The sequence below is a fragment of the Trachypithecus francoisi genome, unplaced genomic scaffold, assembly GCF_009764315.1.
Source record: "Trachypithecus francoisi isolate TF-2019V2 unplaced genomic scaffold, Tfra_2.0 Lachesis_group4, whole genome shotgun sequence".
In the NCBI taxonomy this organism is placed as follows: Eukaryota; Metazoa; Chordata; class Mammalia; order Primates; family Cercopithecidae; genus Trachypithecus; species Trachypithecus francoisi.
Genome location: NW_022681469.1, coordinates 116,488,755 through 116,505,127, shown reverse-complemented (window position 1 = coordinate 116,505,127; position 16,373 = coordinate 116,488,755). Strand labels below are relative to the sequence as shown.

General features: G+C 51.0%; 1 protein-coding gene across 3 annotated transcripts in view; it reads right to left on the bottom strand.

The window, feature by feature from the left end:
* The window catches only part of COL26A1 (collagen type XXVI alpha 1 chain), a 204,093-nt gene that overhangs the window by 21,945 nt on the left and 165,775 nt on the right, over positions 1-16,373 (bottom strand). For all 3 annotated transcript variants that reach the window (XM_033193195.1, XM_033193196.1, XM_033193197.1), the window contains exon 4: positions 2,570-2,631. In XM_033193195.1, the coding sequence (XP_033049086.1) occupies positions 2,570-2,631 (62 nt within the window). The remainder of the gene's footprint in view (positions 1-2,569; positions 2,632-16,373) is intronic.

Genomic DNA, 16,373 nt, shown 5'->3' with positions numbered 1-16,373 from the left:
AGAGGGAAGGACTGGCCAAGATGGAGTGGAGGAAGGGTGGGAATCCTGGCCTGGGCTCCTGCCATGCACTGCTGTCCCTCCCTCCAGCCCTCGAGGTGCACAGAGAGGACACAGCCCTCTCACTCAGCGTCACAGGGCAAGCCCTGCCCCGGGCCTGCTGCTGGAGGCCATGGAGCTGGGGCCCTCGGTGGAGAGGGTGTCAGGGCCGGGAAGGCCACAGGGAGGAATTGCTCATGATGGGAGGGCATGGGCCAGGTGGGTGGGGGACAGCTGGCCAAACGCCCACCCTCCCCTAGAGCTGCAACTTTTGACACCCACAATACCCAGCTGAGGCCAGGGCCACTGCTCTGCGCCAAACCACACAGAGGCTTCCGGGACTAGGAAAATGTCCACCAGGTTGGACATGGCTCGGGGACCCCGCCTTTTCTAAAATCTCAGATGCCAGAAGCTCACCCCTCAGCATTTTCCCCTGTACCCGTTCTAGAGGTCCCGGCCCAGCTCAGCCCATGTGGAAACAGTTGCTCCCTGGAACCCTCCACTCCTGTCCCCCGAGAGTTAAGACTCCAAGGAGAGCAGACGGGTCTCTCTCATCCCAGGCCTGGGCTGCTGGGAGACCCTGCCCACCTACGGAAGGGCTGGAGGACAAGGGAGGCCGCGAATGCCTGCCTCGGGGCCTCCGTCATTGCTTTGCACAGATGTCTCCCACACACCTGTGTCTGTATCTGTAAGGCGGGAACAGTAACGTGGCTGACGTAGGTGACAGCACTAATCCCTGACTCCTGGTCAGCACTAGACCATTTCCAAAGCCAGTTCCCACTGCCATCTCCCTGCAGACTCTCAACAGCCCTGCCGGGCTGACGCTTTCATCCATTCTACAGATGAGGGGCGGAGGTGCTCTGAGAGAGTCACCCAGCCGGCGGAGGGCGGTTCCACACATGTCTGACTCCAAGCCATGCTCACCTGCAACCCCCAGAGCAGAAGTCAGGGCCAAGGGTAATGTGGAGTTGTCAAGGGCTGTGTGTGTTAATGTGTGCACATCTGTGTCATGTGTGTGCATGTGTGTGTATATGTATGTGTGCCCATGTGCATGCATGCTGTGTGTGCGCGTATGCCTGAGTATCTGTGCATGTGACCATGGGTATTGCATATGTGTGTCCCTGTTTTTGTGTGTTTGCGTGGGTCTGTGTGCACATGTGCAAATGTGTGTGTCTGTATGCGTATATATGTATGTGTGTCTCCACATGCGCACTGGTGTGTGTGCCCTGGTGTCTATGTGTGTGCACATGTACGGTGTGTGTGTGTGTGTGTGTGCTCTCCTGGGTGGAGGCACAGCTGACCCTGGCCCTGCTGTCTTCTAGGGGTTCTTGCTGCCTGGGGCTCCAGCCCCACACTCTCAGGTCCCTGGTCCTCACTCCGCCTCCCTGCCACGTGGCCCTGCTCACACACACTCTCTCTGGGCAATGCCACATGCTCCGGTCGCCACAGTTCTGCTCCGGAGAGAGCTCTGCCTCTGGCTCAGCTGATTCCAGCCTCCTGGTGCTGGCTCTCCCCTGGGGGGCCGGGAAATGTAGCAGATCCTGCTGTCCCAAGAGGCTTTGTAGGTATTTGGAGGCTGCCTCATCCCTCCAGACCTGTCCTCCCTGAGGCCGAGCCCCTGTGGCTAAACACCAGAGCCTGCTTACCAAGCCCTCTGGGTGAGAACGGGGCTTGTCCCCATCGGGGCAGACGCTGTTGACGCCCCATGCGCACCCCTCAGCCCCACCTGGCTTTGGCTTCGGCCTATGGCCACCTGCAACTCTGCCAAGGGCTTTCTCCAGCCACAGGAGCTTGCACAAGCTGACTGAGACAGGAAGTACCCTCGGGGAAGTGTTAACCCAGTGAGGGGCAGGAGAGATGTCTGGCTTCATTGCCCTAAGGTGGGCGGGCCCTGAAGTGTGCTCAAAACCACCGCCTCCCAGAGGGAGTGTGAGATGGAGCCCCAGGTGCTCCCACAGGTCACCTGCCCATGAACACACATGTCCTGGGCATACCCTTCCCTGCCTCTCTCCCTGCCCAGTGCTGCCTGGGGTCACTGCCAGGTAAATTACTTGGCCTTTATGGATTCCTCAGCCTCTGGGCTGACTCCACTGAGGGAGTCCTCTTCCTATAGACTGGGCTGAAAGCTGGTCACTTCCCAGCAGTTCCTCCTCCACGGAGTCTTTTCCCATCGGTTCCTCTGTACCCAGCCCCATTCTGGAGGTGGGACGAGTGGCCCTGGAAGGACAGAGACTCCCTCCTCTTTCCACTGTCCTCTGGGTGTCCAATCTCCCAGCCCCCAGGTCCCGGGAGCACAGCACCATTCTGCCCTGCCCACAACCAGCCTGCTGCCTGGGACCTCCAAGCCCAAGAAGGCCACGCAGAGTCACCAAGTCCTGAACAGTACGCAGTACCTGGGACCGGCTGTCCAAGCCTGCTGGGAAACCTGGGGCTGGGAATTCCACAGCCACACCCAGTGATTGCCCGACGCCTCTCCCCACCACCCCAGGTCCCCAGGCAGCTCCCCAGGCCCAGACTCCCCAGCCCAACTGACCTTGGCCTCCAGTGTGGTCAGTCGCTCACTCATGTCACTGAGCCGGGTGCAGTTCATGCATTCTGAAAGAGAAGAGGAACTAATATGAAAGAGAGTGTAGACCCTGGGAAGAGAGCAGCACAGTCACCAGGATAGCCTCTGGGCAGGCGGGCAAGCAGAAACATCTCCAGTCATTTTGCCTGGAAAACTCCTATTCATCCTTCAAAGCCTTACCCTCAGAGACTCCTCCTCCATGCAGCCTACTGGACCACTGAGCCTCCCTTCTGAGCACGCACAGTACACTGTACTGTTTATTCAGACAAGGTGATGCCGTGAGCTCGTGAGCACCATGAAGGCAGGGGTCTTTTTCTATTTTGTTCACCCATGAATCTCAGTGCCTGGCACAAAGCAGGGACTCAAAAAATATCTGACAATTGATGAACAGATAGTGAGGTGGGCCCCTGACTTTGAGAACCAGAGTTGGGCTAACAGACACAGACTGGGAAAGGGATGCCAAAGCCAGTCCAGTTGTCGGGGGCAATCAAGGAGGACGTCCTGGAGGCAGTGGCATCAAAGATGAGACCTGAGGAATGCACAATAGCTGGCCAGGTTCTGCAAAGAGAAGAGCAAATGCATTCTAAAAGAAAAAGAAATGCATTCTGAAAGAGTGCATTTTCCGAGGCAAGAAGAGAGTGAGAACAGGGCAGGTTGGCCAACTGGGAACACATTTGGGGGCTGCCAAGGCTGGAAATGTCAAGGAGCTCTAACACCAGGGGCCTGGGAAGGGCTGTGGCAGTGTCCGTAGGTCACTGGAGGGTCTTAGGCGGGTGAAATTCAAGGTCAGATTTGCATTTGTAGATGCTCGCTCTGGCAGCAGAGCGTGCAGTGGGTGGAAGTGGGAGGGACTGGAGCCCGGAAGGCCAATTAGGAGCCTACTGATGCTGACCCCGCCCAAGCACACATCTCTCTGGGCTGTAATTATCTTTTAATGTCTGTCTCCCTGGAGGCCTGAGACCTGGAGCTCTTTAATGATGAAATAGACGGTTCAAAGCTGTTCTAAAGAGCTTTTATTGCTGTAGAAGTCAGGGGATGCCTAAAGTCTCTCTTTCCTCAGCTCAGTTCAAAGCCTGACCCTGCACGATCCCCATCCCTGTTAAACAGACGCCTAAGATGTATTTGGGTAACTGAATAGCTCCCCCTCGGCACGCTGGGGCTGACCATGGTGCTGCTTGGGAGTGGTGAGAGCTGCAGCCCATGCGTACAGTCCACGGCCCCCCAACACTGTCAGCCTCCCCCTTGTTCTTGGAGATATCCCTGTCTTTGTTACCGAATGCAAACCACCTTGAAATGTTCACCATCCTTAACAAAAAAAACGGCGATTCCTCTGCAACAGATGTTTGGGGAGAAATCACGGGGGGTCGGAGGGAGTCTTAGGACCCTGGTAATAGGTGGTTGAGGCTGTACCCTCAGGGTGCTCAGTCTCGGGTCAAGAGGGGGCAACACACTACTGTCTCCTCCCCAGCAACATGTGGCCTAGCAGAGGGCCCCTCTCCCTGCTTCCCTCCCTTCTACCCCTGGCTGGCCCAAGTCAGTGATTTATAAGCATTTGTTAAGGAATAGAACTCTTTCTCCTCCATGAAACCTTGTCAGTACCTCTGATGCATAAAACAGATTAAAGACTGAGGTATAAACACTGAACATTCAAACAACTAGAAGAATAGATACAGTTTTCTGACTCTGGAACCAGGTAGGACTTCACCAAAGACACATGATACAGGGATGTGGCTTTCTGGTTAAACATGGTGGATTGAACACAGGTTCCCTTCTGTTTTCTCTCAGGAAAGGGCTGATAAAGAAATAAAAATGTAGGCCGGGCGCAGTGGCTCACGCCTGTAATCCCAGCACTTTGGGAGGCCGAGGCAGACAGATACACAAGGTCAGGAGATCAAGACCATCCTGGCTAACACGGTGAAACCCCGTCTCTACTAAAAAATACAAAAAATTAGCCGGGCGTGGTGGCGGGCGCCTGTAGTCCCAGCTAATCGGGAGGCTGAGGCAGGAGACTGGCATGAACCCGAGAGGCGGAGCTTGCAGTGAGCCGAGACCGTGCCACTGCACTCCAGTCTGGGCGACAGAGCGAGACTCCGTCTCAAAAAAAAAAAAAAAGGCCGGCGCGGTGGCTCAAGCCTGTAATCCCAGCACTTTGGGAGGCCGAGACGGGCGGATCACGAGGTCAGGAGATCAAGATCATCCTGGTTAACACGGTGAAACCCCGTCTCTACTAAAAAAAAATACAAAAAACTAGCCGGGCGAGGTGGCGGGCGCCTGTAGTCTCAGCTACTCAGGAGGCTGAAGCAGGAGAATGGCGTGAACCCGGGAGGCGGAGCTTGCAGTGAGCTGAGATTCGGCCACTGCACTCCAGCCTGGGCGACAGAGCGAGACTCCGTCTCAAAACAAAACAAAACAAAACAAGAAATAAAAAAGGTATAAAATCCACAAAGCAAACGGAAAGGCGGAGGGACCTCCTGGCAGATGAACAATACAAATACTATTTTGCAAGCTGCATGCAGCCAGGTGCGCCAGCCAGCCTTGCAAACCCAAGGTAGGGATAGAAACTGGGAGCCACTGGCTCTCCTGGGGCTCAAGAAGCCCCAGATGGGGCAGGGGAGGGAGTCCTCCCTGGAAACAGGGACCCGCCGAAGAGGAAAGACCCACTGACACTGATATTGGGGACATCCCTGATGAAATGGCAGAGTCCCTAAAAGACCAGCCTCTGTGAAGTCCCCAGTCAACAAGGCCCTGGCGTCCAGAGTGCTTTCAGTGCCTGCTTTTTTTTTTTTTTTTTTTAAGACAGTCTCACTCTGTCACCCAGGCTGGAGTACAGCGACGCAAACTTGCTCACTGCAACCTCCACCTCCCAGGTTCAAGTGATTCTTCTGCCTCAGCCTCTTGAGTAGCTGGGACGACAGGCATGCACCACCACACCCGGCTAGTTTTGTATTTTTAGTAGAGACGGGGTTTCACCACCACACCCGGCTAGTTTTGTATTTTTAGTAGAGACGGGGTTTTACCATGTTGGCCAGGCTGGTCTCGAACTTCTGACCTCAAGGGATCCACCCACCTCAGCCTCCCAAAGTGCTGGGATTACAGGTGAGAGCCACTGCACCCAGCCTAATGCCTTCTTCTTAAACTTACACAACCAATGATTCCTGCACTGCTAAAAGAAGTCCTTAATGGGAAAGGCAGAGATCAAAATGAACAGGGTTCCATTTGTTCACCTATCTACCCACCCACCCATCTACCCATCCTATACCTCATGCTACCCCCACCCTAAACACCCCCATCTCCCCACCTATACATTCACCCTGCTCCCCATCTGTCCACCTCCTCTCCTCTACCTCTAATCATCTCTCATCCACCTGAAGACTCTGTAGATGTTCCTGTGACTGGATGACACTGTGTCAACAGTCTAGTACTGGTGGGGAGAGGGGCAGGGCTGCATAGACCCAAATACCTGCCTTAAGGGGTTGTTTACTTGAAAGCAGAGATCCATGACTCCTCTCTACTAGCTGTGTCCTGTGGGTTGACCAGGATCACTTGGAAAAAGCAAGATGGAACCTAAGTGTCCATCAGTGGTGGAGTGGATAAAGAAAATAAGGTACATATATTCTGTGGAATATTACACAGCCATGAAAAAGAATGAAATCATGTCCTTTGCAGCAACATGGATGCAGGTGGATGTTGTCATTCTGAGTGAACAAACTCAGAAGCAGAAGATCAAATATTGCATGTTCTCACTTATAAGTAGGAGCTGAACAAGGGGTATACATGGACATACAGATGGGGTATGAGGATTGAAAAGTTATCTATCTGGTACAGTGCTCAACATTTGGGTAATGAGGCCAGGCATGGTGGCTCATGCCTGTAATCTCAGCACTTTGGGAGACCGAAGTGAGAGGATCACCTGAGGTCAGGAGTTCAAGATCAGCCTGACCAACACGGTGAAATCCCATCTCTACTAAAATTACAAATACTAGCCAGGCATGGTGGCAGATGCCTAAAATCCCAACTACTCGGGAGGCTGAGGCATGAGGATCGCTTGAATCCGGGAGGCAGAGGTTGCGGTGAGCCAAGATCGAGCCATTGCACTCCAGCATGGCCAACAGAGCAAAACTCCGTCTCAAAAACAAAAAACAAAAAACATTTGGGTGATGGGTACACTAGAAGTCCAATCCCTACTATTATGCATGTAGCAAACAAGCACATGTAATCCCCTGAATCTAACATAATTTTCTTTTGAGACAGAATCTTGCTCTATTGCCTGGGCTGGAGTGCAGTGGTGTAATCTTGTCTCACTGAAACCACTGCCACCTGGGTTCAAGCGATTCTCCTGCCTCAGCCTCCCAAGTAGCTGGGACTACAGTCATATGCCACCATGCCTGGCTAATTTTTGTATTTTTAGTAGAGACAGGGTTTCGCCATGTTGACCAGGCTGGTCTCAAACTCCTGACCTCAAGTGATCCACCCAGCTCGGCCTCCCAAACAGCTGAGATGACAGGCATGAGCCACAACACTTAGTCTTAAATAAAATAACATATTTTAAAAAGAAAAGAAGGATGGGTGTGGTGGCTCATGCCTGGAATCCTCGTACTTTGGGAGGTTGAGATGGGTGGATGGCTTGAGCCCAGGAGTTTGAGATCAGCCTGGTTAACATAGTGGGACCCTGTCTGTACAAAAAAATACAAAAATTAGCCAGGCATGGTGGTGCGTGCTTAGAGTCTCAGCTAATTGGAAGGCTGAGGTGGGAGGATCACTTGAGTCCAGGAGGCTGAGACCAGCCTAGGCAACATGGTGAAACCCCTTCTCTACAAAAAAAAAACAAAAATTAGCAGAGATTGTGGCATGTCCCTGTAGTCCCAGCTACTTAGGAGGCTGAGGCAGGAGGATCACCTGAGTCCAGAAGGTTGAGGCTGCAGTGAGCCATGTTGGCACCACTGCACTACAGTCTGGGCAACAGAGTGAGACCCTGTCAGAGAGGGGAGGGAAGGGAGAAGAGGGGAGAGGAGGGAAGGGGAGGTGAGGGGAGGGAAGGGGAGGGGAGGGGATGGAAGGGGAGGGGAGGGGAGGGAAGGGGAGGGGAGGGAAAAGCACCTCTCCAGCCACACAGGAAGACACCACTCCGCCCTTGGGGCCTGAGGGAAGAGGAGGAGGAGGTGGACACGGGGAAGTTACAAATGACAGCCCTGGTCTGTCCAGGAACTCCGGGCAAACTGCACAATCTGGAGGCTTTTAGGGGCCTTGAGCAGAGCGTTTCCAGGGCCTGAGGCAACAATTAGGACCTGCAGGTCCCTCCCCCTGCAGTGGGGAAGGTCAGTGGACGGAGGGAGAGGCCCGGCTCTTGCAAATACCTATTGCTGGAAATTGTGTTGGGCCTGGGCCCAGTTTTCTCTGGCACTGGGCACCCTGCTTGGCAGGTGAGGAGCAGCTTGGCCAACGATGGACATGAGGGCTGTGGGGTGGGTCCAGCTCCCCAGCTGTGATGAGGCCCAGGAGGCCCAGCCAGCTCTGACTCGCCACACCACCCCCATCCCCCGGCCCGCGCTCCAGAACAGGATGGGATTTTCATTCCCTTGGCGTCTGTCATTGACAGGCAATTAAAGCATGTTTGTTTAACTTTCTCTGATTATTCACTGGAGTGCTGGAAACATGGAAATGCTGAGGGGGTGCTGATCCTGTCCCCTCCTGGCTCTGATTGGAGGAGGCCCTGCCCGAACCACCCTACTATGTGGTCTCTAACCTTCTGGGATTATGAAGAGTCCCACGTGTCCTGCCCCTTTGAGAACACACTGGCCCTGGAGCACCTGGGGCCACAGTGCCTTTCCCAGTGTCTAGGACCCACGCGGGGAAAACCTTTGCCAATAGGTGTATGTTGGAAGTGTCAACGTACCAGGCAAACCATTGTGTGTTTGTGGATGCACAAGCACATGTGTGTGAAAGAAACAGGCTGGACGCAGTGGCTCACGTCTGTAATCCCAGCACTTTAGGAAGCTGAGGCGGGCAGATCACGAGGTTAAGAGATCAAGACCAGCCTGGCCAACATGGTGAAACCCCGTCTCTACTAAAAATACAAAAAGGAAATCAGCCAGCCGTGGTGGTGTGCACCTGTAATTTCAGCTACCCAGGAGGCTGAGGCAGGAGAATCGCTTGAACCTGGGAGGCAGAGGTTGCAGTGAGCCGAGATTGCGCCACTGCACTCCAGCCTGGTGACAGAGCAAGACTCCATCTCAAAAAGAGAAAAAAAGAAAAAGAAAAAAGAAAAAAAGAGAAAAAGAGACAGACAGAGACATGGAGAGAGCAAGCCAGGTGGGATGGCTCATGCGTGTCATCCCAGCACTTTAGGAGGTCAAGGTGGGAGGATAGCTTGGGCCTAGGAGTTCGAGACCAGTCTGGGCAACATGGCAGGATCCCGTCTCTAGAAAAAATTTAAAAATTGGCTGGATGTGGTGGCGTGTGCCTGTAATCCTAGCTACTCAGGAGGCTGAGGTGGGAGGATTGCTTGAGCCTGGGAGGTGGAGGCTGCACTGAGTAGTGACTGCGCCACTGCACTCCAGCCTGGGCTGGAGATGCAGTGTCCTTTTGAGATGCTGTCTCAAAAGAGAGAGAGAGAGAGTTGATTGTGTGGTGTGTTCATTGTAAAGAGAACTATAGAGACCTGGTTCTAAGTCGGCCAGGAACTCGCTCTGTGGCTTGAGATGCCCTCTCTCTCTCCACACCTCAGTTTTCCCATCTATAAAAGGGGTTTACACTGGATCAGCTCCAGAGGCCTCAGGCTCCGGGACTCTTCACTCTTGCCACTGGTGACCTTCTCCTCGGCCTCTTACTTCCGGGCTCTGCCCACCCACTGCAGGACGACAGTTGCCAAATCCACCTGCCATCTGCCTTTGGTCAGCATTGCTCCTGTTGATGGCTCTGCTCCCAGAATTTAGGACCCACCTTCCAAATGAGGCTGGATTCCCAAGGCCTGGGCCCTGAGAGGGGATTTGCAGATAGGGCAGGATTTGGTTATTGCAGCGAAATGTAAAGAGGCAACCGGAATCTACTTGGGCCACAAGACACCAGCGGGAGGCAAGGCACATGGATGGTCCTGTCCCCAGAGACCCGGCTCTCTCTGTGAGAGGTCTCAGAGGGCGGTCTGCAGGCAGAGGGCATGTGCAGGGAGGGTGTCCCCAGTAGGCCACCCCAACCGGGGCCCAGTTGGAGGAGATCCTAAAAATCTACCCAGAAGGCTGGGCCTGGTGGCTCATGCCTATAATCCCAGCACTTCGGGAGTCTGAGGAGGGCGGATCACCTGAGGTTAGGAGTTCGAGACCAGCCTGGCCAACACAGTGAAACCCCATCTCTACTAAAAATACAAAAATTAGCTGGGTATGGTGGTGTGCGCCTATAATCCCAGCTACTTGGGAGGCTGAGGCAGGAGAATCACTTGAATCTGAGAGGCGGAGGTTGCAGTGAGCTGAGATCACGCCATTGCACTCTAGCCTGGGCAACAAGAGCGAAACTCCATCTCAAAAAAAAGAAAAATCCATCCAGAGAACTTTGACCCCAGCCAAGACTCCTGGACCCCGTTAGGGGAAGAAAACTCCAAGGAGGTCACTGGGGTCAGTTGCTGTGGGAATGAGGTTGGGGATAGGCCAGTTGGGTTGGCTGTGAGTGCTCACAGGGGACCACAGGAATAAAGAAGTTCACAGTGGACTCAGTTTCCCCAATGTGACAGAAGACAGAAAACAGCCAGGCTGAGCCTAACACAAATACATCATTCATCTTTCCATGCTACTATGCACAGGGTCTTCCCACTCCACTCAAGAGGTCTGTCTCAGGACACACATTCTTTCTGGTCTCCCTCTTCCCCCATGGGGCTTCTGGAGGTCACTAAGGACCTTCCTCTACTGGTCAGACTTTGGTCACCTCACCCTCTGCTAGAAACACGGAACAGTCCCCACTGGCCTGAGGAAAAAGTCCTTGGCATGGCTAAGCTTAGTGCCCCTGTCTGCCCTGGTCTCTCACCATCACACCTGCCAGCCAGGCCAGTACCACAGTGAGGCCACACCCCATCCCACCAGGCCACACCCTCCCAGCTAGGCCTTGGCCCCTCCAACCAGGCCTATTCCCTCCAGCAAGGCCACTCCTCCTCTAGCCAGACCACACCTCCTCCAGCCAGACCATTCCTCTTGCAGCCAAGCCATGCTCTCTCCAGCCAGGCCATGCTGCCTCCAGCCAGGTCATGCCCCTCCCGCAGGCCACACTATCCCAGTTAGACTATGCCCTCTCCAACCAGGCCACATCCCCTCCAGCAAGGCCACACCTCCTCCAGCCAGACCATTCCTCTTTCAGCCAGGCCATGCCCACCAGTCAAGGCCACGCCTCCTCCAGCCAGACAACACCCCCTCCAGCCAGACCATAGCTCCTCCAGCCAGGCCACGCCTCCTCCAGCCAGGCCACGCCTCCTCCAGCCAGGCCACGCCTCCTCCAGCCAGGCCATGCCCCGGAGCATTCCCCAGTCTCCAACCTTTGCACACATAGTTCCTTCCTCCGGACAGTCCTATTCCCTACCTCCCTCTCTGTTTCGCAGTTCATCCTTAAAAATGCAGTTCCATCCAGGTTCAGTGACTCATGCCTTCCATCCCAGCACTTTGGGAGGCCAAGGTGGGCAGATCATCTGAGGTCAGGAGTTCGAGACCAGCCTGACCAACATGGTGAAACCCTGTCTACTAAAAATACTCGGGAGGCTGAGGCAGGAGAATCGCTTGAACCCAGGAGGCAGAAGTTGCAGTGACCCGAGATCGCACCATTGCACTCCAGCCTGGACAACAAGAGCGAAACAACATCTCAAAAAAAAAAAGAAAGAAAGAAAGAAAATGCAGTTCTGCTCCAGCTAAAAAGATACCATGGCAAATAGGAGGGCAGTATGGCCTACTGTAGCTTTCCCCAAGGAGAGTGGCTGGATCTCCATTATCAAAATCCCATTGAGAGGTGAGCCAGCAGGGTAGCATCCGGGTGTCAGTATAAAGGCTGGACTGCCATGTAGGAGAGGGGTCAAAGGAAGAAAGTCTCTAAATGTTTTGGTCACTTTCTAACTTAAGTAAGAATGAAGTCAGAAGCTGGGCTTGGTGGCTCACGCCTGTAATTCCAGCACTTTGGGAAGCTGAGGAGGGCGGATAACGACGTAAGGAGATTGAGACCATCCTGGCTAACACGATGAAACCCCGTTTCTATTAAAAATACAAAAAATTAACCAGGTGTGGTGGCACACACCTGTAGTCCCAGCTACTCACTCAGGAGGCTGAGGCAGGAGAATTGCTTGAACCCGGGAGGCAGAGGTTGTAGTGAGCCGAGAACGTGCCACTGTACTCCAGCCCGGGTGACAGAGCAAGACTCAGCCTCAACAACAACAACAACAAAAATAATGAAGTCAAATTGTGGATACTGAGTGGGAACCTACCTCAGCACTTTTGCCCCACCTGGCTCTTAGAAAGCTGGCATCAAGAGCCGTGCCACCCACTCACAAATCATAAGATTCACAAGATTCCTCTCTGGGGCACCAATTCTCAATATGATATGAAAGCAAGTGCCTGGACCATGATGGGCATGGACAAAGTCTGTCTATAACCCTGGGGGTTCTGCTGACTTGGCTGGCAGAGTCTGTCTTTCTCCCTCTCTGCCTCCACATCCAACCCTTATTCAAGGTTGATGCATCTTGCACCATGGCTGGACCACAGGCCAAAGCATCTTTCCCTCAGCAAGATCTAATGAAAAACTACTACTATGGAATTATTAAGTTAGTTTAGCAAGGTGGCTGGAATATAAAGACAGTTTATAAAATTCAACCATATTCCTACATACAACAAGCAAATAGAAAATGAAATTAAATGATACCATGTACAAAAGCATCATAAAGTATGAAATTACATAGGACTGAATCTACCGAAAACTATAAAACATCACTGAGAGAAATTAAATAAGAACGAAATCAATGGAAAGATATACTATGTTCATGGATTGGAAGACTCAATATTATAAAGCTGTTAATTCTCTCCATCCCAGTAAAAATTGCAGCTGTTGTGTTACACTAGTATATTGAACATGTCAGTGTCTATACCACTGGGTTGGTGTGTTAGGCTGGAACATCAGACACGTCAGGTTTACACCTCTGGAAACAACACAGCATTTTCTGGCTGTAGGTGCCTGATACATTGTCTTGATTTTCCTTTGTAACTCAACTGTATAGAAGTTTTTTTCCCTAACAGTAGCGGGATTATGGGTGATTAATCATTGGTGTCGCTGCAATAGTCTTTTTTTTTTTTTTTTTCTTTGGGGCAGAGTCTCACTCTGTCACCCAGGCTAGAGTACAGTGGTGCCATCTCAGCTCACTGCAACCTCTGCCTCCTGCCTCCTGGGTTCAAGCACCTCTAGTACCTCAGCCTCACGAGTAGCTGAGATTACAGCCGCCCACCACCATGCCTGGCTAATTCTTTGTATTTTTAGTAGAGACGGGGTTTCACCATGTTGGTCAGGCTGGTCTCGAACTCCTGACCTAAAGTGATCAGCCCGCTTCAGCCTCTCAAAGTGCTGGGATTACAGGTGTGGGCCACTGCACCCAGCCACAATTGTTGTTTTTGAAAATAAATTTATATATACACATATATCTTCTTCTCAGTTGATCTACAGAGTCAATGCAATCCCATTCAAAATCCCAGTGGGCTTTTTTTTCTTTGGTGCAAATTGTCAGATTGATTCCAAAATGTACATGAAAATACAAATGTCCAAGACTAGTCAAGGCCATCTTGAAGAAGAACAAAAATGAAATATTTATACTACTAGAATTGAGACCTTGTTACAGAACTATACTACTTAAGACACTGAATTATTGGTGCAAAGTAAGACAAATAGATCTGCATTTACACAATCACTGGGCTTATGAAAAAGGTACAAATGCAGTACAGAAGAGAAAGGATAGACTTATCAATAAATTGTGCTGGTCAACTGGATATCCAAATGGAAAAGAAAAATAAAAGAATTTGACCCCTAATCCACACCACATAAGAAAGTCAATTGGGTTGTAGATCTAAATGTAAAGGGTGAAACAATACAACATTTAGAAGAAAACGTAGGTGACTACCTGTATAACCTCAGTATGGAGTTCTTAAGCAGGATGCAAAAAAAATTCTCATTTTTAAAAATTGATAAAGTAGACCACATTAAAATTAAGAATCTCTCAGGCTGGGTGCAGTGGCTCATACCTGTAATCCAAGCACTTTGGGAGGCTGAGGTGGGTGGATCACTTGAGGTCAGGAGTTTGAGACCAGCCTGGCCAACATGGTGAAACCCCGTCTCTACTAAAAATACAAAATTAGCGGGGTGTGGTGGCATGTGCCCATAATCCCAACAACTCAGGAGGCTGAGGCAGGAGAATGGCTTGAACCTGGGAGATGGAGGTTGCGGTGAGCCGAGATCATGCCATTGCACTCCAGTCTGGGCAACAAGAGCGAAACTCCGTCTCAAAAAAAAAAAAAAGAAGAAGAAGAAAAAAAAAGAATTTCTTTTCATCAAAAGATGAAAAGACACCATTAAGAGACTGGATGAAGACTGGATGAAGAAGTATATCACCAACTGGAAGAGGATTCTTGGAATATGTATATGCACAAAATGAGAGCTCCAAATGGCCAATGATCATACGAAGAGGGGGTCAAGTTCATTTGCCATATCAGGGAAATTTAAATTACACCATAGTGTGATACTCCCACATACCCACTAGAATGGCTGATATGAAAAAGACTAACAGTTACTCTTTTTTTTTTTTTAACCAAGTATTAGAGAGGATGCGGAGCAACTGGAACTCTCATACACTGCAGGTGGGAGTATCAATGGTACAACCACTTTTAAAAACACTTTGGCAGTCTCTAATAAGGCTGAATACAAGCCCACTCTATGACCAAACAACTCCATTCCCAGATATCTCCTCCCTTCCCATGATAACACCAGCCAGGATATAATAAACTTCAGCATCAAACGTCTTCCTGATCTCTCTCTTAAGTCCCTGTTACCCCAGTGGAAGCCCCTTTCTGCTTTTTCTAGACTTAGTGGAAATGGGAAATAGTTGCTGGGGGCTGCAGGAGAAGCTGTTCCCAAGCACGGTGAGGAAGCCTCACCAGATAGATGCCTGATTTTGATCTTAGACTTCCCAGCCCCCAGAGCTGTGAGGAAATAAACTTCTGTTCCTTATAAATTACCCAGTGTCCAATATTTTGTTCTAGTAGCACAAAATAGACTGAGACAGATGGTTATACGAAAAGTTATCCCATCCAGAGGGCTAAGTGCTGTAAGCCAGTTGGGCACAGGGTGCACGGCAATTGGCAAGAAGGTGAGTGCCTACGTTCCCTTGGAGTAGTCAAGGAAGGCTTCCTGGAGGAGGTGGTGCGTAAGTAGGAGATAGCTGACCAATGCAGGTGTGAGGGAGGGTTGGGAGCCACTTCTAGATGAGAGAACAAGATGCGCACGAAAATCATTCACAGAATGAATAAATATGTTCACCGAAAGGCATGCACAAGAATGTTCATGGCAGCAGTGCTCAGAATAACCCAAAATTAGAAACAACCCAAATTCCTATTAATGGCCAACTGGATAAATAAATTGTATATTCACAAAATGAAATGCAACACAGTCATAACAGTAGGCAAACCACACGCAACAGTGTGGACAAGTCTCACAGAACATAATGTCAGGTGAAAGAGGACAGACTCAAATGAGTATCTACTGTCTGATTCCATTTATCTGAAGTTCAGAAACAAGCAGAAGAGTCTAAAGGTGTTGGAATTCAGGTGAGTGGTTACCTGTGGAGAGAGTCACGATTGAAAAAGGCAAGAAGAGGGCTTTCAAGGTCATGAGAACGTTTCTTGTTAATATGGGTGCTGGTTACACAGGCATGATCGGTTTGCAATAAACATGCCAAAGTGCTCTCTTAATTGTCCTAAAATGCCAATCCAACCTTGTCACCCTATGTGCTGCTGCTGTGGGCTACTTGCCCTGCTCTGTGCACCTCTTGCTCTCCTAAGCCTTTACCAGTCTTTTACTCTCATCTAGAAATGGCCCCCAACCCTCCCTCACACCTGCATTGGTCAGCTAGCACCACCTCCTTCAGGAAGCCTTCCTTGATCACCCCAAGGGGACTTAGGGACCCACCTTCTCACTAACTGCCACGCACCCTGTGCACAACTGGCTGACAGAATTTAGTGCACTGGATGGGATCACTTTTTGTATATCCACCTGTCTCAGCCTATTTTGCATTATGAGAACCAAATACCCGAGATTGGGTAATATGGTTTAGCTCTGTGTCCCCACCCAAATCTCATCCTGAACTGTAATCCCCATGTATCAAGGGAGGGACATGGTGGGAGGTGACTGGATCATGAGGGTGGTCTCTCCGTGCTGTTTTTGTGATAGTGAAGGAGTTCTCATGAGATCTGATGGTTTAAAAAGTGGCAGTTTCCCCTGCACATGCTCTCTCTCCTGCTGCCTTGTGAAGACATGCCTTGCTTCCCCTTTGCCTTCCACCATGATTGTAAATTTTCTGAGGCCTCCCCAGCCATGTAGAACTGGGAGTCAGTTGGGCCTCTTTTCTTTGTAAATTACCCATTCTGAGGTAGTATCTTTATGGCAGTGTGAAGACAGACTAATACGCTGGGTAATTTATAAAGAACAGAAGTTTATTTCCTCACAGCTCTGGGGGCTGGGAAGTCCAAGATCAAGATTAGCCATCTGGTGAGGCTTC